This window comes from Lutra lutra, chromosome 4 (assembly GCF_902655055.1).
Source record: "Lutra lutra chromosome 4, mLutLut1.2, whole genome shotgun sequence".
NCBI classification, from domain to species: domain Eukaryota; kingdom Metazoa; phylum Chordata; class Mammalia; order Carnivora; family Mustelidae; genus Lutra; species Lutra lutra.
Genome location: NC_062281.1, coordinates 170,985,253 through 171,010,510, shown reverse-complemented (window position 1 = coordinate 171,010,510; position 25,258 = coordinate 170,985,253). Strand labels below are relative to the sequence as shown.

Below are 25,258 nucleotides of genomic sequence, written 5' to 3'. Positions count from 1 at the left end.
CACTTAACACAACATAACTACACAAGGTTCTGACTTAAAAGAACTCAGTTATAAACAAGGTCAATATGCCTCAAGAAGAAAACAAAATATAAAAATAAAAGGGACATATGTGCAAACAACAACAAAGTCTCCAGAAACCCTATGCTCTTTACTCCCAAAATTTCATATTTATATTCGGTTGAATTTTGCTTTAGGAGCCCATAATTTACTTTAACCCAGTTCTAAACACTAAATTTTACTTCACATGATCCAAACATATTTTAAGAAAATAATTCATACTAACTTCAGAAAGCCAAAAAGGTATGTTACATTTACCTGATAAAACAAAACTGTAAATTTCGACATGCAATCTTCACAACAAAACTCTTCTAATTTGCCCTCCAGTCGATTTTCTACCAAATTAGGGGATGTCTGTGAGCAATAACTGCACATCTTACAGTAATTTCCCCATCGTTCTCCAAAGTCACGGGCAGAGAGGAATTTGCAAACTGAGAACCAGAAGGGATGAAAGAAACATCAAACTTATATTAACCTGAAGGAGATAAAGTGAGTTTCCACAGTCTCAAGTACCAGCTAAGCTAACTTCTACATACTTGTGACACAATTATTTGCTTCTAGAATAAGAGCAAGGATAGTCTCTATATTCACAAAACAAACTCGTATCACCTTTTAAACATACTCTAAATATTAGGCCACCTATATTCAGAAACATCAGAGATATAAAAGTTTCTTAAGCCAAGAAGCAGTAACTGCTTAAGTACCCACTTTACAAGTAGGTGCAAGAACAGAAAGATCTCTCAAGTCATTGCTAAACTTATGAAGAGATTTTTTAGACTCTATATTAATACCATTGACCTAATTATCTTCCAAAAGTCTTTTCTGAGTTTTAAAGCAATTTATTTAAGATTGCTGTAATTTAAAACATCACCAAAAGCCAATCATGATCACAAATGTATTACAATATTTAACATTTTTTTTTCAGGGTGCCTGGGTGGCACAGTCAGCTGAGCATCTAACTCTCAGGTCGTGCTCTCAGGGTCACAGGATCTAGCCCCACAAGGGGCTCTGTGCCCAGCATGCAGTCTGCTTAAGACTCTCTTTTCCTCTGCCCCTTCCTGCCATGTGCTCTCTTTCTCTAAAATAAACAAATCTTTAAAAAATTTTTCTTACTTGAAATTATTGTTAACATTTAAAAGTGTAGACTTTAAAGTGACTTAGGTATAAAAAAATAAACAAAAAGTGAATTAAGCATCAACTCAAGAAAAAAAGCCTCAAATTACACCTCATAAAACAAAATCACTTGAAAATTAATTATAGATTAATGGTCCAACTCAGCATGAATTACTTTATAACAACAATATGCTCTGTGGATAAAACTGAACTGCCTGGGGCACCTGGGTGGCTCAGTCATTGTCTGTCTTCGGCTCAGGTCATGATGCCAGGATCCTGGGACTGAGCCCCACATTGGGTTCCCTGCTCAGCGGGGAGCCTGCTTGTCCCTCTCCCATTCCCCCTGCTTGTGTTCCCTCTCTTGCTGTCTTTCTCTGTGTCAAATAAATAAAATCTTAAAAAAAAAAAATGAACTGCTTGCTTCCTTTACCTTCACTACAGAATGGCTTATCAACCCCTGAGAATCGAACAGTCTCCTTTATAATTTTCTGCAGTTTACAGTAGTCACACATTGCCATAACTTTATTTTTCTTTTTGTATTCATCAGAGCAAGTCTTGCCACAAAACAGAAACATTTTACCCTGCAGAGAAAAAAAAAAAAAAAGTCATTGAGACCTAATTAAACAGTTGCTTCATCTTTAAGAAATCATTCTCCTTAACATCTCAAAGCAAATTAAGTGACTATCAAAGATGAAAAGACAAATGCTTCTGATGGATACGTTTATATTCCATCCCTTTCATGATTTCTCTTTACCTTGTAGAAAAGGAGTTCTGGTTTTGTGGCAAACAGATGGCTACAGTGTTGACACTTGAGTTTAACAAGTGTCCGAGCTACAGCAACTTGCTGGGATGTGGCAGCAAGAGGCCGGAAACCGGCTGTGCCAGAGGCAGAGCTGCTGATGGAGCCAGTGGGACTGGAACCGGAACTGGCAGAGGCATTACCTCCTGCAGCTGACACTGCTGACCCAGAGGGTGGGCTTACAACCACTTGGCCCTGAGACGGGGGCGCCGCTGAAGAGTTTGTTCCTTTGGGCTTGTTAAATACATTCTGAAAGAACACAAATAAGGCAAAAGTTTAGTGACTGAGCAGTAATGTGAGTTGGGTAATTTTCATTTTCTTGTTTTAATAAATTAATGCCCCCACAAATATTTCCTTGACACTTTATAAAGCAGTTCACAGAAAGAGTTTAAATGGCATACTTCCAGAATAGAAGGACTGAAAAATGTAATATTGTAAGGTTAAGGACTGGAATTTGGGCTTCTCGGACACCTCTAATATAGGGCTCTAACAAATTAAAGCAGACCTCTTCCTTCCCCCAAAATACCCTTCCCACTGGCAACCAGCCTCTGATGGCCATGAAAAGCATAGTGGCCACCAGTGATCTCTTTTGCCCTGGTACCAGGGACACTGTATCAGGGCCACCCAAGAGGGTAACTAAACTCTACTCTCTCCATCTTTTCAGGGAGTGAGGAACAAATGGGACAAGTAAATGGAGGCTTACCCTTCATGCCAGTAGTCATTATGTATTTGGCCCAGGATGAGAGGAAGAGACACCACAGCACCTACCTGAACCATATCTTAGTATCCATCCTTTTGAAAGGGAGAGAACCAAGGGCAACAGTGGGAGGGAAGAGTAGTTTAAGTAAGGACCCTGGATAAGGAAGACGGCACTGAGGCTCAGTAACTGGCTGAGACATTTTGCAGAAATGACTTCGGGGACCAGAGTTGAACAGAATTTTTTTCTAACTTAACCTTTTATAAATACAGACCTTCAGCAGTTAACATACTGCCATAGAGCAATGCCTAAGAGAAGCTCAGGGGTAAAATACTACTTTAGATCATACCTGGAAAGCCACCACACAACTAGAGCTGCAGAAGCTGTATATAGTTCCATTGGACATGGCTAGATGATATTGAGGGATTGCTGAGGTTTTACAGCTATGACATGAAACCTGGACACCTTGGTAACAAAAAATAAAAACCAATGACTAAGCTACATGATGAACAAATGATCCAAAAGTATACTAGAAGGATTAAAAAATACTCAGTAATATATAAAACCAAAATAAAGGAACTTTACAATAATCTATGCTAACTGCAACTAATCACAGTGAAGTCCTACTTACACAAAAATTTGGAACTTACAAGTTTTTGTTTTGTTTTTTATTTTTTCCTGGTCTTTCTTTTCATACAGAAACTACAAAATAAATAACCTCAATAAAAAAATCAGTTAAAAACTATTTTCAATTAAAAATGAGTTCTCTGGGGACGCCTGGGTGGCTCAGTTGGTTAAGCGGCTGCCTTCGGCTCAGGTCATGATCCCAGCGTCCTGGGATCGAGTCCCACATCGGGCTCCTTGCTCAGCGGGGAGCCTGCTTCTCCCTCTGCCTCTGCCCACCACTCTGTGTGCCTGTGCTCATGCTCTCTCTCTAACAAATAAAAATAAATAAAATCTTTAAAAAAAAAAAAAATGAGTTCTCTGAAACTAAATCTTGAGTCTTAATTTAACCACATAGATAAATTCCGTTTGTAAAAAAATGAAAGAAAAGCAGCTACAATGTTCTTCAATAGTTACTAAATCTATAAATTTATTGAATTTTAAACATTACCTGAAGAAATAACTGTCTTAACTCTGTAAGCAGATAAGCAATTAATAGAGCAGAAAAGCTCAGTTTTTCCTGAGTCATTGGTAGTCTCAATCATTTCAGCTGAGGGCCTCAACGATTTCCCCAAGGCATACGGAGGAGTTTGGGCTGAATTCTATCAAGAAAATAAAATAACATTTAGATACCTAGCACAAACATACAAGTTGTGTAAGAAAAAAGAAACACTACCTACAAAGGCTGCCATTGGCTGAAATATTTGAACGTGACTACGAGGCCACTCTATAGATTTTTCTGAAAGTTGGGATGTGGGAAAAATAAGTTCTTTCAGACAATGATAAAATGTAAACTGAAGAAAATTAGTAACTACTCATGTATATTAACAATAAAACACATTAAAAGTAATGAATTTGGTATTTGTAATGTACTTTTCTCATTACAAATAATCAAGGATGACCATGTAATCCATGAACCAAAGAGTCATCCTCAGCAGATCATGGACATCAATCTGGAAGATAACCTACGACCATTAAGGTTACTTAACCAGGGGCGCCTGGGTGGCTCAGTGGGTTAAGCCGCTGCCTTAGGCTCAGGTCATGATCCCAGGTCCTGGGTTCAAGCCCCGCATCGGGCTTTCTGCTCAGCGGGGAGCCTGCTTCCTCCTCTCTCTCTGCCTGCCTCTCTGCCTACTTGTGATTTCTCTCTGTCAAATAAATAAATAAAATCTTTAAAAAAAAAAAAAAAAGGTTACTTAACCAATAAGGCTCTTTAGCAGGAGGAAAGAGATGATGTTCAATGTATATTAGAAGATCTTACAGAATTATCTGTTTTTCAAGCTGAGTTCATAATAAAATCTGCCTGTAACTTTACTTGTTTTAAGAAACAATAATATTGATGGCTAACATTTATATAAATTACCAATATTATTATTTATTCAGTGCTTACCATGAGCTAGGCCCTATACTAAATAACTTATATACTGTATCATAGAATCCTTTCAACAACAAAGTGAGATACTTTAAGAAATTATATTAACAAAAAGGTTAATTTTATTTCAATTAACAAACAGAAAAGTGGGAGATGAAACATTTCATCTCTATCCAAAGTTCCAGACTAACCATTACACTATACTGTCACTGACACAACATAAAGTCTCTCAATAAGAAGTTATATGGAGGGGCGCCTGGGTGGCTCGGCTCGTGATCCCAGGGTCCTGGGATCGAGCCCCACGTCGGGCTCTCTGCTCAGCAGGGAGCCTGCTTCCCTTCCTCTCTGTCTCTGTCTGCCTCTCTGCCTACTTGTGATCTCTGTCAAATAAATAAATAAAATCTTTAAAAAAAAAAAAAGAAGTTATATGGAGTAGGCATTTATCCCAAAGACACAAAAGTAATGATCCAAAGAAGCACCTGCACACCAGTGTTTATAGCAGCAATGTCCACAATAGCCAACCTATGGAAAGAGCCCAGACAGATGTCCATCAACATATGAATGGATAAAGGGGTGTGTGTGTGTGTGTGTGTGTGTACAACAGAATACTATTCAGCCATCAAAAAAATGAAATCTTGCCATCTGCAATGACATGGATGGAACTAGAGGGTATTATGCTAAGTGAAATAAGTCAATCAGACAAAGACAATTAAATGATCTCCTTTGTACGTGGAATTTAAGAAACAAAATGGTGGATGACAGGGGAAGGGAGGGAAAATAAGACAAATCAGAGAGGGAAACAAACCATAACAGACTCATAATCATAAGAAACAAACTGAGGGTTGGGGCGCCTGTGTGGCTCAGTCATTAAGTATCTGCCTTTGGCTCAGGTCCTGATCCCAAGGTCCTAGAATTAAGCCCCACATCTGGCTCCCTGCTCAGCGGGAAGCCTACTTCTCCCTCTCCCACTCTCCCGTTTGTGCTCCCTCTCTTGCTGTGTCTCTGTCAAATAAATTTAAAAAAAAAAAAAAAAGAAACTGAGGGTTGCTGGAGGGGTGGGGGGCAGGAGGATGGGGTAATTGGATGATGGACTTTAAGGAGGGCACATGATGTAATGAGCACTGGGTATTATATAAGTCAAATAAATTACTGAATTCTACCTCTGAAACTAATAATACACTATATGTTAATTAATTGAATTTAAATTTAAAAAAATAAGTTATATAGGGAATTAAAAAGTAGGAAAATATAATTTCTGAAGTTTCACTACATAATCTTTCTGGTAAAAGAAGAAAGTCATTTATGCAGTTGACAGAGTATAATACCAGCAACAAAATAAGGAACAGAATGGATTTTTGCAGGTACCTGGGTGGCTTAGTCAGCTGACCAGCTGCCTTAGGCTCCTGCCATGATCCTGGAGTCCCGGGATCGGGTGCTACATCAGGCTCCCTGCTCAGCCAGGAGTCTGTTTCTCCCTCTGACCCTCCCTTCTCTCCTGCTCTCTCTCACTCCTCCTCTCTCAAATAAATACAATCTTTTTTTTTTTTTAAGATTTATTTATTTATTTATTTCACAGACAGCGATCACAAGTAGGCAGAGACGCAGGCAGAGAGAGAGGGAAGCAGGCTCCCTGCTGAGCAGAGAGCCTGATGCGGGGCTCGATCCCAGGACCTTGGGATCATGACCTGAGGCGAAGGCAGAGGCTTAACCTACTTAGCCACCCAGGTGCCCCAATAAATACAATCTTAAAAAAAAAAAAAAAGAACGGATTTTTGGGTCCCATATATAAAAATAACACAAATTTTATTCTTGAGGAAAAAGTAACCTAACTGCCAAAACTGGTCATTCCTAGAAAAGGGAAACTTCCAAAGATGAATGTCCACTTCCAACTGCTCAGAGAAGTTAAAAATAAATCAAATTTGCTAACTGAAAAAAAATGTTTAATTATCATTTATACCCTTTTTTAGAAAAATAACCTTTTTTTTTTTAAAGATTTTATTTATTTAGGGGCGCCTGGGTGGCTCAGTGGGTTACAGCCTCTGCCTTCGGCTCAGGTCATGATCCCAGGGTCCTGGGATCGAGCCCCGCATCGGGCTCTCTGCTCCGCAGGGAGCCTGCTTCCTCCTCTCTCTCTCTCTCTGCCTGCCTCTCTGCCTGCTTGTGATCTCTGTCTGTCAAATAAATAAATAAAATCTTTAAAAAAAAAAAAAGATTTTATTTATTTATTTGACAGGTAGAGATCACAAGCAGGCAGAGAGGCAGGCAGAGAGAGAGAGAGGAGGAAGCAGGCTCCCTGCGGAGCAGAGAGCCCGATGCGGGGCTCGATCCCAGGACCCTGGGATCATGACCTGAGCCGAAGGCAGAGGCTGTAACCCACTGAGCCACCCAGGCGCCCCTAGAAAAATAACTTTTTAAAGATTTTCTTAAGCACAGCAATTTTTTAAAAGATTTTATCTATTTATTTGAGAGTGAGAGAGCACAAGCAGGGGGAGCGGCAGAGGAAGCAGGCTCCCCACTGAGCAGGGAGCCAATGTAGCGCTCAATCCCAGGACCCTGAGATCATGACTTGAGCCAAAGGCAGCTGTTCAACTGACTGAACCACCCAGGCACCCCTAGAGATTTCAAATCATTCTGCAATAATTAACACAAATTGATCTACTTAGTAACCAAATGAATCCATTATGCATTACAACAAATAAAAATTAGCTAAAGTAGGGACGCCTGGGTGGCTCAGTCGGTTAAGCCACTGCCTTCAGCTCAGGTCATGATCGGGGTCCTGGGATCGAGTCCTGCATCAGGCTCCTTGTCCAGCAGGGAGGGAGCCTGCTTCTCTCTCTGCCTCTGCCTGCCACTCTGCCTGCTTGTGCTCTCTCTCTGACAAATAAATAAATAAAAATCTTAAAAAAAAAAATTAGCTAAAGTAGTCTGATAAGGGATGTGCCAAAATAATTATAATTCATTCCAAAACAGATTTTAAAATATATTCTTTTTTTTTTTTAAGATTTTATTTATTTCAGAGAAAGAGATTACATAAGTTGGGAAGACAGGCCAAGGGAGAGGGAGAAGCTGATTCCCTGCTGAGCAGGGAGCCTGATGTAGGGCTTGATCCTAGGACCCTAAGATCATGTCCTGAGCTGAAGGCAGATGCTTAACCGAGACACCCAGGAACCCCAAAAATTGTATTTTCTAAAAGGAAAAGATATGCTTAAATCCAATGATTTTATCATCTATAGTCAGTTTATTTACAATAATATGGGGCTTTCTTCACTTATCAATATATCACAAAATATTTCAGATTCTTAGCAAAACATGAAATTCTGTTTGTGAATTCCTGACCATAATCTGGTTCGCCTGTATCATCTCACTACCATAATCAACACTTACACAACCGAATCGATCCCACTTTTCTGCAGGGGAACTCATACACCAAGATCAACTGATCTTGTTTATTTTGCATTTGATCCCTGCAGGGCCACCCTGGAAGGAGCAAGCCTACCTATGTGTGACAGACGGATCTTCATACCTGCTTATATGCTGTGACACTTGTGGAACTAAAAACCTTCTGGGACTGGCACGGGCCAGAGCTACTATAGCAGTAGCTTCCACAGTTCTCGCAACAGTTCATGGTGAGGTTGTTGGCGGAGTGAAATTTTGAAAAACAGGCATCACTACAAAGACCATGCACCACATTTTGATATTTAACTTCAAATCGAATCTAGGAAATAAAAACACATACACATCCAAAATCAGCAAAGCCAATTAAAAATCTCAGGTCTTTGAGTAGAGTCCCAATAAAGGCACAATGTGACTTACATCAGCATTCTTCTGACATATACTGCACTTGGTTGAAATGCTATTGGTATAAATGGTGACAACAGGTTTTTTCTTTAGCTCATAAGAAGAAAGACATGATTGGCTGCAGAAATCTTTGCTAGGAGAGGAATTTTCAAATCGGGTTGTGATCACGTCCTTTGGATTTAAAATGTCTCTAAAAATAAATAACAAAGGCAAAATGAAATGTGTTCTTCATAACTGTAATTTCTTCCTCCCTGTGAGCTCAAATAACTGTATTTATGAAGGGCAGCTACTGCATAGGAAAAAACAGCTGGCCTAGGATAAGGCTTCTAGAAACCTGAGTTTGATGACTAGTTCTGTTACTTAGCTGAGTGACAATGAGTGAAGTAATTATTCTCTCAATTTTTCATGCATAACATGGGTTTATGATACCTAATTTATGGATGTGTTAAGGGAAAATTATGTTTAAAATATATCCAGCCAGATGTTCATGACAAAAACAGTGAGGCTTCCAGCTCCAACCAAGTTTCATCCACTGGAGCCAATGGAACAAGTGGCCATCCCACAACTCCACACCACAAAACACTTGTCCTCTTACTAGTCAGCAGCTGCCAAGAGTGGAAACATGAGTGAGACAAGGAATGACATGTTTTGGGATTTTTTAATTCAAATGAAAGATCTGGGAAACAGATGAATTACCAAAGATTAATATAAAAAGTTAGCATGATATATAAAACTTAACTATAAATGAAGAGAGCAAGAAAACAGATAAAAGAGCTATTAAGAGTTTGGTAGCAGAGGACAGATGGAATTAAGAATAAGACAGAAGGAGCACAAATAATTGAGTCGTTCTGTAAAACTCAAGTTATTTTGTAAGAGTTCATTGCGGTAATAACCACTGACAGTAAAAACAAAGGCTAAGTATTGCCATTTTTCTGACCAGTGTAAAAAACTAAAGTAAATGGTCATTCATTAGAAGTACTAGGAGAGGCCATAAAGAATACAATGGCAATAATATTTTATACTGTAATGTGTATTGAGTTATAGTATGTACCAGACATTGTTCTCTTTATTCAAATTATCCAACTTAATTATCAGAAAAATTCTGTGAGTTAAGTATTATTACAATTGCCCCTTTACACATGAGGAGACCAAATCAGAAAGGTTAAATAGTTTGTCAAGGTCACATAGCTGGTAAGCAGTGAAGCCAGAATACAAACTCTAGGCAGTCTGATTCCACAGTCCGTGGAGTTAACCATTCCACTATTCTGCCTCCCATCCTGTGCCTTTATTATACAGAACTGTTCCATGGTAAACTATCAAAGAATAGTAATAACAACAAGGTACTTTAATTTTCTAAAACTCACCTAACCTTAAAAATAGGACAGTGAATCTTGGAAACCAACTGGATATGCTTACACATGGGTGAAGTTATTAATTTTTAAAAGTGATTTTTCTACTAAAAACAAAGCAATAAAGAATGTTATTTAATAATGCAAATCTCCCAGTGGTATAATATACATATATGTAAACCAATGAGAATGACTTTTTTAATGGAAATCTGTGCACATAAATACAAATGCATTCTAAATCTTATGCATCCAAATGAAACTTACACCTTAACATTTATCTTAAAAAAAAATACATCTTCCAAAAACATGGCTCCAACATTTTTCTAATTTCTCTTTTATTTATAAGAACCCTAAGAACAACTTTTCAATGTTATAGTCAAATATCATGTTTAAGAGTATGACTCAGCTGAATTCGTCTACGATAGTCAACTGATAAAGGCATCAAACAACTTTTGGCAATTTGCAAAAATCATGGTATAAAGATAGATTTGTCACCTAACTTTGTCTAAAAGAATGTTTCATAGGCTCTGAATGCAATGCCTAATCAAGAAATCAAAAAAATTTTTTAATAAGAGCAGCACTGTGGTAAAATGTGTCTGACAAGAGTGACTATTTTTAAGAGAATAATATGCATTTGGATGTATAAGTTGTGCTATGTCCTTTAAAATTTAATTCATTTTATTTTGATATTTATATGTTGAAACATAGTATCTAGAAACCGAAAACTAAATTTGCCCTTTCAGATCAGTTTGAGAATGTATAGAAGAGTTTAAGGTATTAAAAGGACATTTTAGAACAGAACTAAATTTGAATATTTATGTAAAATATCTTTAAATTCCTCTTTTAGTTGGAGATTTCCATTTTAACAAGATCTACTTTTAGATATATAAGCCCAACACCTAAGAAGACAAAGAAACTGTCATCTATCTCCAAAGAAAAAAATAGGATCCTATAAATTCTGTTAATATACATAATAATAATTTTATTATTAAAAATAATAGGATCCCACTTATTAAGCATTTGCTATGTGCTAAGCCTTGGGATAACACTGTTTCATTAAAATCTGAGGAAGTAGGGGCGCCTGGGTGGCTCAGTGGGTTAAGCCTCTGCCTTCAGCTCAGGTCATGATCTCAGGGTCCTGGGATCGAGTCCCGCATCGGGCTCTCTGCTCTGCTTCCTCAGAGAGCCTGCTTCCTCCTCTCTCTCTCTCTCTCTCTCTCTCTGCCTACTTGTGATCTCTCTGTCAAATAAATAAATAAAATCTTAAAAAAATAAAATAAAATAAAATAAAATAAAATAAAATCTGAGGAAGTAGATACTGTTTACTGACAAAGAAACTGAGGCTTAGGAAAGTTAAAAATCCAGACCCAACATCATATAGCTAGTAAGGCATTAGAGCCATAATCAAACCAAGATCTTAACTTTTTTCACTCTACATTAATGATTACTGACAATACAATGTATTCCAAGAACTACACTAACACAGAAGTAGGCAGAACATGCCAAATTTTTCAAACATACTAACATAGAGAAAGAAATTTACGTGGCTTGGTTGCTATTTTTTTCTTTCTCTGCACCTGTGTGACTATAAAGCAAAAATAACCTCCAACAAAAACTTACAAAGATATTTTAGATATAAACATATTACTTTTGTAACCATTTAGACTTTACCTTCTAAAGAATTAAATAACTTATATAATAAGACTGTTATTTTATTCTATACTTCAATAACTTTCAAGATAATAAATAGTTGTGAATCGTTGTTGTCCACAATTACAGGATACATGAGTACTCCTACAATTTCCACAATTGGTTTATTTTTCACAGTAAAATTTAAGCTTAAAGAGATAGAAAACTGGTTTAGATGACACTTTTGACACCAAGTTTCTTATCTAACATCACAAAACTTGAGAATTTGCAAATTTCTCAATCAGCTAAATATTTCCATAGAAACATGCTAAAGAGATTTAAAGTAGCAATAGCATTTTTGGTTCTTTTGTTAACAATAGCATATTTGAGCTAAACTATATACACACTAAAAAGATATAGAGTAAAAAGGGATGTAATTAAAAATTTTATACTTTGAACAGTTTGTGCAGGTTTTCTTGGGAGGAGGTGGTATGCAGACAGATGAAGAATATCCAGTGATGCATCGCGTGGAGCAAAAGAGCTGAGTAGATCCTGTCTTATGATATGCAGTTTGCCCTTTATGAAGCATTTTTTTACAACCAGAACAAAAAACCTGAATAGCTACGGCTGGAACCAAAGGAAGCAATATGTTTGGGCCAGATGATGCAAGAGAAAACTGAAAGCCTGGGGTCAACTGCTGGGCTACAAATACAAAAAAAAAGGGGGGGGGGAACAGTTTTAGTATCGACACAAAAAAATACGCATTCTCCATTTTTTTGGATAAATTCTCAGTCTTGAAACCCAATATTAATGAGGCAATAAACACTCTAAAACAGGGGTTTTCAAACTTTTTTAACCATAACCCATAGTAAGAACTGTATTTCACATTATAACTCAGGAGACACATACATCTGTGTGTATGTCTATGTGTGTAAAATTTAATAACTGAAACAGCAGTTCCATGAAATTATGTTTCCTTACTATATGCATCATACTTTAATATCTTATTCTAATCCCACTTTTTATCTCTTCATACATACATACATATACATATATATATATGTAGTTTGTTTAAAATTTTAACTAATCTCCACACCAAACGTGGGGCTCAAACTCACGACCCTGAGATCAAGGGTCACACACTCCACTGACTGAGCAGCCAGGTGCCCCTCTATTCCACTTTTTAAAATGTTAAGACCAGCTACCCAGTTCAAAAAGTACTGCTTTAGGGGCGCCTGGGTGGCTCAGTGGGTTAAAGCCTCTGCTTTCAGCTCAGGTCATGATCCCAGGGTCCTGGGATCGAGCCCCACATCGGGCTCTCTGCTCAGCAGGGAGCCTGTTCCTCCTCTCTCTTTCTCTGTCTGCTAGTGAGCTCTGTCAAATAAATAAATAAAATCTTTAAAAAAAAAAAAAAGTACTGATTTATCTTAAGGAAAAAATGACTTACAAAAGGAGGCATTTTCCTTCAATTCTACTAGTAAGAACATAACAATATATATTATGTAACATTATTAATCATAATATTAATCATAATTTTAACTTATACAATTTTATTTCTTACCAAGAGGACTATCACCAACAGAAAACACAGCACTGATTTTCAGTTCACTTTCTTGAGTTTTTGGCTTTGGGGCATATCCATACTCCTTAAAGAAAAAAAAAAAGAGAAATGAATACAGTATCTAAATAAACTAGAAATTCAAGCAAAGAATTATACTGTCATAACTCTTCTATATTCTAATCATAATCACCTTCACAAATACCTCAAAAGTCAAAATTTATAAGTTATTAGATTAGATTTAATCCTCACAAAAAGGACCTTTCAGAACTGGAAAATCTTTCATGACAGTTGTAACCATTTTTCAAATATAATCTCATATACAGGAGGCATACACAGCTATTTCAATGTTGAACACTACCTTTTTTTTAGACTGTGTTTATAAGGGAGCAATAAATAAAATTAAATCTGAATGATTCAGAGATTGGATCCAATTAGTAATTTTAGCCAACAGACTTACAAACGGTCATATCTGTTAATGGCAGAAAAGACAAAAGAATTTCAATGCAATCTGTTCATTATATATAAAATCATCACAGGCTAAATCAGATTTATCCTAATCATACATTCTTTAAAATGCTTTAAGATAAAATATAATCAGGGGCGCCTGGGTGGCTCAGTGGGTTAAGCCGCTGCCTTCGGCTCCGGTCATGATCTCGGAGTCCTGGGATCGAGTCCCGCATCGGGCTCTCTGCTCAGCAGGGAGCCTGCTTCCTCCTGTCTCTCTGCCTGCCTCTCTGCCTGCCTCTCTGCCTGCTTGTGATTTCTCTCTGCCAAATAAATAAATAAAATCTTAAAAAAAAAAAAGAAAATATAATCATAAAACAAAATTTTAAAAATACATATATCTATTTTGAAAAATACTGTTCTTTATTTTGAGATCACAACCATCCTACATTTTTTTTTTTTTGGTGTTAAATACATATTTCAAAATAAAAAGTTAAAGAAATAGTCTTATTTTCTGAAACAATGGTGATATAAACAGTAGTTGTATTTTTTCTTAAAGATTTATTAGTTTATTTGACAAGACAGAGATCACAAGTAAGCAGAGAGGCAGGCAGAGAGAGGGGGAGAAGCAGGCTCCTGCTGAGCGGAGAGCCTGATGCGGGGCTCGATCCCAGGACCCTGGGATCATGACTTGAGCCAAAGGCAGATGCTTTAACCCACTGAGCCACCCAGGTGCCCTAGTAGTTGTATTTTTAATATCTCTTTATTTCGCAAAATAAATGACTGATGGGTCAGCTCCCAAAGTTACTTTAGAAATTGCACTGGACTAATACATGCCAAAGACTAAGTACGACTGCATTAATTTACCACTTCCCATAGTATACATTATGATCCCAAATGAGCTGCTGCCAATCAGGCAGAACTATGATATGGTATCTTTTTTATAGATGAGGAAAGTGAAGCTTAGAGGTAGATGGTTCAGCAATTTGTCCAAGGTCACAGACACATTAAGTGCACAGAAGGGAATCAAATCTAGGTCTCTCTGTTCCAAAACCCATGCTATCTCCCTCATAGATGTATAAATACAATATTAAAAAAATTACTATAGGGGCGCCTGCGTGGCGCTGTTGGTTAAGCATCCAACTCTTGATTTCAGCTCAGGTCCTGATCTCAGGGTCATAAGATCAAGTCCTGCATTGGGCTTGCACTAAACAGATAGTTTGCTCAGGACTCACTCTCCCTTTCCACCTGCCCCTCTTCTCACTCCCTACCTCTCAAATGTACTCCCTCCCTCTCTTTCTCTCTCTCATAAATAAATATATATATTTTTTAATTACTATAATGGGAATGCCTGGGTGGCTCAGTTAGTTAAGCATCTGCCTTTGGCTCAGGTCATGATCCCAGGATCCTGGGATGGAGTCCCACATGGGCTCCTTGCTCAGGAGGGAGCCTGCTTCTCCTTCTGCCTGCCACTCCCCCTGCTTGTGCTCTTTCTCTGACAAATAAAATCTTTTGAAAAATTAAATTAAATTAAACTAAATTAAATTTTTAAAAATTACTACAATGAATTCAAACCCCAGACCCCACTGAAAAAGAAATCCTCCTGCTATAGTCTCCCATTTCCTTTCACTCATTGCACCTATCACAATACATCATCTCCTATTTATTTGAGTGATAATTTACTATGTCTAATACCCTTCCTCTTTCCTCCACAGACACAAAAGGACCATGCCCATTAAGGACAGGGACCATATCTGTTTTCCCACCTTGGCACAATCAACATAACCTGACAAGAAGGCTATGGGTTCTGACAGCAGGTAGAAACAGATGTGATCTTGGCTCAAACAAGTTACTTAATCTCTTCCAGTTTCAATTTCCTTATCTATAAAATATATTATCTAATCCATATTGCCATTAGGGGGGATAAATGATTTATTACAAATGCAGTTTATAGCATTATACCTTACAGATAAACCAAAAGGTAAGCATAACTTACACACAAAAATTCTAGCTTTTATTATTTTCATAATTATGGCATTAAATAAATATTCATTGGGGCGCCTGGGTGGCTCAGTGGGTTAAGCCTCTGCCTTCGGCTCAGGTCATGATCTCAGGATCCTGGGATCGAGGCCCACATCAGGCTCTCTGCTCAGCAGTGAGCCTGCTTCCTCCTCTCTCTGCCTGCCACTCTGCCTACTTGTAATCTCTCTCACTCTCTCTGTCAAATGAATAAATAAAATCTTTAAAAAAATAATAATAAATAAATAAATAAATAAATATTCATTGAATAAATGAATCCAAGTGGATATTCTTAAACATTATACTTAAATAACAATATTTTTTTTTAAAGATTTTATTTATTATTTATTTGACAGGCAGAGATCACAAGTAGGCAGAGAGGCAGGCAGAGAGAGAGAGGAGGAAGCAGGCTCCCCGCTGAGCGGAGAGCCAGCTACGGGGCTTGATCCCAGAACCCTGGGATCATGACCTGAGCTGAAGGCAGAGGCTTTAACCCACTGAGCCACCCAGGCGCCCCTTAAATAACAATATTTATTGGCACTTGCAAAAAGAAGTTAAAAGTAATCTAGATACACCCTCCTTTAATTTACCAGAAAGAATCAATATAAAACTACTCTGCCTTATCATCAACTCAATCTCTAATATTTTTCTAATAAGCCTGTTAAATGTCCCTTTTGATTTACAAAGTAACTGTTCCAAACCTTCACCACTAATAAATCAACCCTATAAATTTCCTGCTCCCTGATATTTCAACTGTACCAAGAAAAAAAAAGAAACAACTAAGAACTCCCTTAACACCCTGATTCTCTCCTCCACCATGCCTATAAATTGATCAACAAACTCTCCTCCTATGTTACAGGAAAAAGCAATCTTCTTAACCATAACTAAAAACAGTACTTGCATTTGGGATCCCTCTGCCTCTCCCCTCTTTCAGCACTGCATATCACCGACATTTGTCTTCAGCCCCTCACCACCTCCATGTTGGTTTTTTTCTCTCAGTTTATGAGAAATCTATTTCCTAAGGAACTACTGCCCTCTTCTCTGCCCTTCCAACCAGCCAGAGAAAAAGAAAAGAAAAATTTAAAAAATTATTTCCCTACTTCCTTACTTTGATTACCTCCTGAACCCAATGCTGTCAGGCTGCTGTTTCAACGGAAACTGGTGTTTTGTTTTATATTTATATATTTAAGTAATCTCCACTCCCAACATGGGGCTCAAACTCATGACCCTAAGACCAAGAGTGGCATGCTCTTCCAACTGACCCAGCCAGGCAGCCCCAACTGAAACTGTTTTAAGATTAAGCAATCACCTTGCTGTTGCTTAACCCAATAAACATTATTTTTAGGTTTTATCTTACATGGCTTCTCAGATATATCTGACACTGCCAATGATTCCATTTCATTGTCTTCTGGTTCTGTTACTTTAATTCATTACTATGTCTTATCACCCTTCATTGATCTTATATTCAGCCCTAAAGTCAATGGTTCCCAAATTCAGTGGCATCAAAAGCCCCTAAAGGTCTTGTTAAGACATAGATTCTTGGGGGACGCCTGGGTGGCTCAGTTGGTTAAGCGGCTGCCTTCGGCTCAGGTCATGATCCCAGCGTCCTGGGATCGAGTCCCATATCAGGCTCCTTGCTCAGCAGGGAACCTGCTTCTCCCTCTGTCTCTGTCTGCCTCTCTGCCTACTTGTGATCTCTCTCTCTCTCTCTGACAAATAAATAAATAAAATCTTTAAAAAAAAAAAAAAAGACATAGATTCTTGGGCGCCTGGGTGGCCCAGTCAGTTAAGCATCTGCCTTCAGCTCAGGTCATGATCCTGGAGTCCTGGGCCCACATGGCTCCTTGCTCACCAGGGAGTCTGCTTCTCCCTCTACCCCTCCCTCCTGCTTGTGATCTCGTTCTCTCTCAAGTGCTCTCTCTCTCTCTCTCTCTCAGATAAAATCTTTAAAAAAAAAAAAAAAGTAACAGAATGTTGGGCTTCCACTCCAGAGTTTCTAGCTCAGGAGGTCTGCAGCAGGGTCCAAAAATACAAATTTTTCACAAGTGTCCAGAAAATGCTGAGGCTGCTGATTGGGGGGACTACTATGAAGCCCCTCTGAAGCCCTAAATTAGTCCATTTTCTAATTTTCTATCTGGAGCTCTTCTCTCCTCAACTTTTGCTCCCTGAAAGATCTCATCCACATTCATAACTTCAACTATCACCTATATAGGACTACCAGATTTAGCAAATAAAAATATAAAAGCCTAGTCAAATTTGAATTTCAGATAAACAACAAATACTTTTTTAGTAAAGTATGTCCCAAGTATTGCATATAACATACTTATATTAAAAAATAATCACTATTGGGGTGCCTGGGTGATGCAGTTGGGTTAGGCCTTCCTGAGTCTTGGTTTCTGCTCAGGCTGTGATCTTACGGTTGTGAGATCAAGCCCCATGTTGGACTCTGAGCTCAGTGCAGAATCTGCTTGGGACTCTCTCTCCCTCTCCCTCTCCCTCTGCCCCTCCCCCAAGCTCACATTTTTTTCTCTTTCTCTCTCAAATAAATAAATAAATCTTTAAAAAAAAATCACAGTAACCTGATAGTCAAATTTACCTAGGCATTCTGTATTTTATCTGACAACACTACACCTACAGGTAAATACCTTTCAAATCTCTAAATGCCATATCCATATATGCAGATGCCTCCCAGTGCAAGTTACCAGTTGAATGTCCCACTAGCCTCTTAAACAGATCCCAAACTGCACTTATTATTTCCCCCCAAATCCCGTTCCTTGCCCCTCAGTAAGCAGTATCATCAAAAATTTAACTTACTGAGGACAGAAACTTCTAAGTATTCTAGGGACTCCTCCTTGACCCACATACCTCATATGCTATCTTTAAGTTTGATCAACTCTACCTAAATATTTTAAATCTATTCTCTTTTCTTTTCTTCGTTGTTGTTGAAATACTCAACCACTAAATATACCACATTCTCTCACCTCTCCGTGACTTGGCATATACTATCTTCTCTGCCTGAAAACATCAACTGTCACGATTCAAGTGTTGCCTTGAAGCCTTCCGTTCCTCAGATTCAACAGACTCAAGGGCTCCTTCCCATAAGATTCCCAATATACCTTACACAATTTGCTGTTACAATATTTACATAATACTGTGACTTTGTATCTGTACAGAGGCGGCACAAAACAACAGAAAGAATACAAGTTTGAAGCCAGTTCCTATGCCAACTCTGTTGCTGCCTTTGAATTTGGTAAATTACCAACCTTTCTTTTCCTCAGTTCCCTCATTTTTTTCAGTTCCCTCATTTGTAAAACGGGATAAAGATACATCCCTCCTATGGTTGTAGAATTTAAATGAGAATGCACAAGACATGATTAGCATAGCTTTTGGTGAGGTGCACTCAATAAATAATTACCTCTTATTCCCACATCTCCCCCTTAACAGTATCAATTCCCTTGACAGTAAAAGTACTGTCCTTTCATCTTTGTAGCTCTTCTGTAGACAAAATAACTAACCCAACTTAGCCTGCAGTATCCTGGGGAACGTTTTGGGATCTTGAACCAGACTGCTTGGGTTCAACCATGTACTAGTTGTGTGACCTTTAACAAGTTACTCTCTGTGTCTCAGCATCTTCATGGGTAAAGCAGGAAGAGTAATAGTATCTAACTCCTAGGGCCGTGCGCATCAAATGGATTAATATAGGTAAACTACTTACAACAATGTTGAACAAGTACTATGAAATTTACAGTAAGCAGGAATTAAAAACTCAAGGAACGAATGACAGCTAAACTGTAACTTGAGTATCCAGAACAGACTCTTAGTAGAGGTATTCCCCACTTGTCAGAAGTTCATGTAGTGCCACTTCACTTTCGCAAAAGACACTAGTACCTGCTTTTGCTAACCAAGAGAAATCTGAAGATTTCTGCTTTTATGAGAAAGGGCAAAAAGCAAAAACAGCCTTCAGCTTTGTTTTGCAGCAAGCAATTACAGAGGCAGCGTGCATCCCAAGAAGCAAGAAGTGAGAGCAGCTCCACCAAGCTCCTTTCCCAGGAAGCACACTCAGCCCCTCAGCGTCTACCATTTCAGCTGCTACAGCTCTGAACTATGTGAGCATCAGTGCTTTATCTTGGCTTATTTTGTGCCTCTGTTAGTATCACAAAGGTATCACAAAGTTATCACAAAGGCTTAATCTAGTAATGCTCGAAAAATTTTCCATATAAATTAGTGGTAATCACTTCATTTTACATCATTTCATTAAACATTTTTTATTTCTTGCTTCCCATTTTCCAATATTCAAATGCAACATGGAAAACATCATACACTATTTGTTTAATTGGCTTTTCTATCATAGCCTGCCCTCTCAATTATGAAAAAAATTATAGCCTATTCACCTTGAGTAGCATTAATACAAACCAAAGAGAACAGAGTTGGCCCAATCTATTTAAATTTAAAATGTGAGCCATTGGGATGCCTAGGAGGCTCATTGGTTAAGTGTCTGCCTTCAGCTCTGGTCATGATCCCAGGGTCCTGGGATCAAGTCCTGTACTGGGCTCCTTGCTTAGTGGGAAGCCTGCTTCTCCCTCTGCCTGCTGTTCCCCCACTTGTGTGTGCTCTCTCTGACAAATAAATAGATAAAATCTAAAAAAAATAATAACAATAATAAAATAGATAAAATGTAAGCTGTTGGGGCACTTGGGTGGCTCAGTTGGTTAAGCGTCCAACTCTTGATTTCAGCTCAGGTCATGATCTCAGGGTCTTGGGCTCTGCACTCAGCAAGGGGTCCGCTTGTCGCTCTCCCTCAGCTCTTTCCCCCAACCCAGCTCACTCCCTCACTCTCTCTCAAATAAATAAATTAATTAAATCTTAAAAGAAATAAAATGTAAGCTGTAGAGGGATTTTCATTATTATAATTTTAATATTCAGAAAGAACATTCAACTCATAACACAATATTTGTTAAATTTATATATTAGAGATAAGGCATCATGAAAAAAAAACTTGGATCTAGAATTTTTAAAAACTGGTTTTGTATTCCAACTTTGCCATGGGACTCTGGGGAAGTTCCTTGTCCCTTTAGGCCCACTTTCCTCATCTGTGAAACACAGGTTCTTTTATTTCCATTATTGAGCTTGTACCTTCAGCCAGTCATTGCACTAAAAATTGAGGATTCCAGACTCTGCATGAAAACAAAATTCAGTCTACGGCCATACCACCCTGAACGCGCCCGATCTCGTCTGATCTTGGAAGCTAAGCAGAGTCGGGCCTGGTTAGTACTTGGATGGGAAAACAAAATTCATTGACCTGTAGATGCCACAGCAAAAGTGAAAGCAATATACAACAGAATAAAAGAGAATGATTAATTCTACCCAAGTGACCAACTGTTATAGTGTATCCCAAAGAGGAGAAAAATTTTTGCCAAGTTACCTAGTTTAGAACACCACAGGCAGAAGAAATGGCATGTGCAAAGGCAAGAAAACAAAACTCAACAGAATATGACTTCAAGTAAATTGCAGATAGTTTGCAGGTAAATAGATTTGAAAAGGTGGAAAGGATGACCAATGATACTGAAGACAAAAACACCAAAACATGGATAGTTTGGATGTTACATGTGATAAACTCATGTTTATCACACATGAGGAGACCAGGGCTTTAAAGGGAGAGATGTCATCAGATCTGCAGAAATACAGTAGCATCAGTACACTGTGTTTTGCTGGGGAATGTGACTGAAGGAAAAAGGATGAGTAGGAAATTGTTATAAAAATTCAAATGAGAAAAAATGAAATAGGGATGAAAAGACAGACAGTAAATACTTCAGAGGTAGAATCCACAAAACTTGGCAAACAAATGGTTACTTCTGGAAGAAGAAGAAGTATTTACCATCTGGGGGCAAATTAAATGTCATGGATGCCATCAGCCCCCACCCCACATCCTGTAGACACTACCTCAGATGCTTCTTAGCACAGCACTCTAGGAGACATAGAGTTGATGAACGAGACAAAACCTATTTGGCATCCCTGTCCTGGAATAATACTGCCTTTGAGATGGTATGAGAAATAAAATATTACCATTATTATTTATTATTTTGTTATTATATTATTTATATTTTTAGTATTATTAGTTTGCTTATGCAGTAACTCAAGAGTATCAAGCAAAAGAATTGTGCAAGAACGACCTGGATGGAACTAGAGGGTATTATGCTAAGTGAAATAAGTCAATCAGAGAAAGACAACTATCACATGATCTCTCTGATACGAGGATTTTGAGATGCAGGGCAGGGGGTCATGGGGGTTAGGGAGGGAAAAAATGAAACAAGATGGGACCTGGGAGGGAGATAAACCACAGGAAACAAACAGGGTTGCTGGAGTGTGAAAGGGGAGGGATAGAGGGTGGCTGGGTTATGACATTGGGAAGGGTATGTGCTATGGTGAGTGCTGTGAATTGTGAAGACTGATGATTCACAGACCTGTACCCCTGGAGCAAATAATACATTATATGTTAATTAAAAAAAAAAAAAAAAAAGAACTGTGCAAGAAAAAAAAATCATTCTTTGCCAAAACAACTAACCATGTCTCTATTGTGATCGCCACAGATTTCTTATCTGGGTCCCTAAGGGTACCTAGATGATCTTTCTGAACACGTTTATCTTACCCTCCCACTTAAAATCCTGCCATCTCTTCCCACTGCTCTCTTCCCACTGAGTCCTCCCAGAAAGACCAAAATTCATAACATGGTCCCAAAGTCCTGCATAATCTGGCCTCAAACTATCTACAGAGCCTCATCCTAGAAACAGGGTAACGGCCTGGATTTGAATCTAGTCTGCCATTTATGAGCTATGATCCCTGGTAAACTGCTTGACTTCTTTGTACTTTGGTTTCCTCATCTGTAAAATGGGGATAATAATATGGTTGTGAGAATGGTACCTGGAATAATCTAAGCACATATAAATATCAATAAGTTAATATTTATAGTATCACAAATTATTATGATATAATATATACATGTTTATATATAAACACTATCTATTAGTGTTGTTCTTATGATTGACATTACCATCATCGCTATTTTCATACCTTTTCTGTTCCAGGCTCACTGGTCTTGCAGTTCTTCAAAAGAACCACCCACCTTTCCAACTCAGGACTTTCCTATACACAGATACCTCTGTCTGGAACGCTCTCCATATCTTTGCCCAGTCAATTCATTCTTCATAATTCAGCTTAAAGATCCTTCCCTCGGGGAAGCCTTCCCTACTCAGCCTCTGCCCCCAACCAAAACTAGATCAGATTCCCCATTTTAGGCTTTTCTTGCATAGCACTTGTCATAGTTTGCAATTATACATATTATTTGATCAATTACTTGTGTAATATCTATCTTCCCTACTAACCTACAAGCTCAGTGAGGGGAGGGATAAACTGACTCCTCAATCCCCTGGCATAGAATAGAACACAAATACTTACAGAATGAAAGGAAACTACTGTCAGATCCAAGAGAATTTAAAAAAAAAAAAAAAAGTTACCAAGTATAGAAAAACGATAATACATTTTACTTTCTTTTTACAAGAAAAAATATACGGTTACCAAGATCTTTTCTCATTTAAAGAGGAGAAAAACTAATTTACTCATCTAATGGGGAAAAAATTGGGGTTGTTTTAACATACAAGCCAGAAACTGCCTAACTAAAAATCTGTTCACCAGTTAGAAAAGAATAAAAAAAAATTTTTAAATGAAATGAAATGCTTACTTGAGCATTGTCAGGTTCTTCTTTAATTTTGTCCAGAAGCCCCTGCTGTGGTGCCATTGCTTTGCCACATTCACCATCCAAAGGTTCTTTCATTCTAATTTTTTATGTAAAGGAATTCCCCAGTCTAAAACTAACAGATTTCTTCTTGATAAAGGATAGCTGGACTCCTAAAATACAACATAAAGGATTGGTACTCAGGTTTATTCCTTTTCTTTTCTCCTTCATGTTTATCTATATTAAAAGCTTTGTATTGAGCACAGGCTTCAGAGCCTTTGAAAATCAACTCTTCTGAGACCATAACTATTACCCCTCTTACTGCCTTCTGCTCTTCTAATAGTTATCTTCGCGTAAGAAAAGTCTTCTGGGGCCACCCAGGAGGATCAGTTAAGCACCCAACCCTTGACTTCGCTCAGGTCATGATCTCAGGGTCCTGGGATAGAACCCCACTCTGACTCCAAGGGCTCAGAGCTGCATGTGGAGCCTGCCCAAGAGTCTCTCCCTCTTTTCCTCTGTCCCTCCCCCTCCCTCTCTAAAAATAAATAAATAAGAAAAGTCTTCTGGAAAAAGATCCCCCCTCTCTAATAACTTTAAAGACAAACACTTTGGCTTCTCAAATGTGGAAACTTACAAAGGGAATCAGACCAGCTGGCCAAGATGTGGGAAGAAGTTACCAAGCACTAAGGGGAAAGAACTCGGAAGTACAATTCCTGACTCCGGGAGAATCAGTACTTGGAAGCCCACCTCAGCTTTAATTTCTCAAAGTGAGGCACACCAAGCTCCACACCCCTACCTCTAACCCAGCCTTTACTGGAAGCCTCCATAAGGGCCCCATTTCTCGGCCTAACGATAGATGAGAGTTCCAGATGCCACCATCAGTGAACAAAAGCTACGCCCTTGTTTAAAGTGGACCACCTGCACCTTCCAGGGTCTCCCTGGGGGGCCATGCCCACGAATAAGCCCCTCTGAGCTCTGCTTCTCAAAAGCTTCCCTGTAAACAAGAAACTCTATTAGCTATCCAGCAAATTTCCCCTCCCCTAAGAGTAAACGTACTAAACCTGAGGCAAAAAGGAAGCTCCCCCAAAGTTGTCCTTATCCAAATAGTCAAGCCAGGCATGGAAATGGGCAACTGGTGGAAAAGCCTGTGGGGAAGAAGAGATGAGAACTTCTGACCACTTGCCACAGTTATAACAATCTACGGGTGCTCATCCCTCCTTCGTGTATGGTATCGCTGCGAACGTCTCGTCCCCACCAATAACCCCCGCGCCCGTCACCGAGTACGAACGGGGCAACGTTGTATCCGATGGAGAGAACGCGACCCGCAAATCCCCATCACCACGTTCCTGCGGCGAAATCCGCACGGCGTAGCCGCGCAGCCCTCCCGGCACCGCCCCCGCCCCGTGCCCGCCTCGTCACGTGGCGCGCCCGCAGCCCCGCCCCGCCCCGCGCAGCCCCTGCAGCCGCCACCGGCGACTCTCACCTGCCAGTTGCCTCCCTGCTTCCGGGGAGCGCCGGGTGGGTAAAGAGGACTAGGACCCAAGGCTCCCCGCGACGGGACGAGGTTTATTTTCTCTTATTGGAATTCTTCCGCCTGAACCATCGCAACGCAACACTCGGCCAACCGCGCGTGCGCAGCCCTGGTCTCCGCCCCTTCTTTTCCCGTCATGCTCTGGACCTGAGCTGAGTGGATCTTCCCAGGATTCCGTTTTCCTCAAGTTATGGTTGACTTCTTAAAGAGACCAAAACCCAAGGGTGAAAAGATAAAAAAAAAAAAAAAGAAAGAAAAGAAAAAGAAAGAAAGAAAGAAAATTTAAAAAGGATTTGGGGCAGAAAGTTGGGGGCATTAGCACTATAAATAGTCTGCATTATTCTTTAATTCCCATTTCCAGAAAGATAGCCTACTAAGGAACGTAGGAATAAGTAATGGCTGACATTTATTAAGCCAGGGGCTTGCTAAAACACTCGGCATGCATCATTCCACTAAATCCTCAGCACAACCCCAAGAGGTACAGTTTTCATCTCAGA

The 25,258-nt window shown here is 38.9% G+C and overlaps 1 protein-coding gene across 8 annotated transcripts in view; it reads right to left on the bottom strand.

Annotated features, from left to right (window-relative positions):
* The window catches only part of ZMYM6 (zinc finger MYM-type containing 6), a 44,574-nt gene extending 19,695 nt beyond the window's left edge, over positions 1 to 24,879 (bottom strand). The window contains exons 1-13 of one of the 8 annotated variants that reach the window (XM_047727425.1): positions 24,519 to 24,573; positions 24,292 to 24,375; positions 23,237 to 23,403; positions 22,570 to 22,641; positions 13,039 to 13,123; positions 11,930 to 12,179; positions 8,515 to 8,689; positions 8,225 to 8,416; positions 3,781 to 3,931; positions 3,016 to 3,131; positions 1,925 to 2,218; positions 1,601 to 1,751; positions 316 to 488 (exon numbers count right to left, since the gene is read on the bottom strand). In XM_047727425.1, coding sequence (XP_047583381.1) covers positions 316 to 488; positions 1,601 to 1,751; positions 1,925 to 2,218; positions 3,016 to 3,131; positions 3,781 to 3,931; positions 8,225 to 8,416; positions 8,515 to 8,689; positions 11,930 to 12,179; positions 13,039 to 13,123; positions 22,570 to 22,641; positions 23,237 to 23,329 — 1,752 coding nt within the window. In that variant the 5' untranslated portion in view covers positions 23,330 to 23,403; positions 24,292 to 24,375; positions 24,519 to 24,573. Of the gene's footprint in view, positions 1 to 315; positions 489 to 1,600; positions 1,752 to 1,924; positions 2,219 to 3,015; positions 3,132 to 3,780; positions 3,932 to 8,224; positions 8,417 to 8,514; positions 8,690 to 11,929; positions 12,180 to 13,038; positions 13,124 to 22,569; positions 22,642 to 23,236; positions 23,404 to 23,864; positions 24,628 to 24,713 lie in introns of those variants that run through there. The other 7 variants (XM_047727426.1, XM_047727427.1, XM_047727422.1 and 4 more) reach the window with 7 other exon arrangements.
* Positions 24,880 to 25,258: the final 379 nt, after the last annotated feature.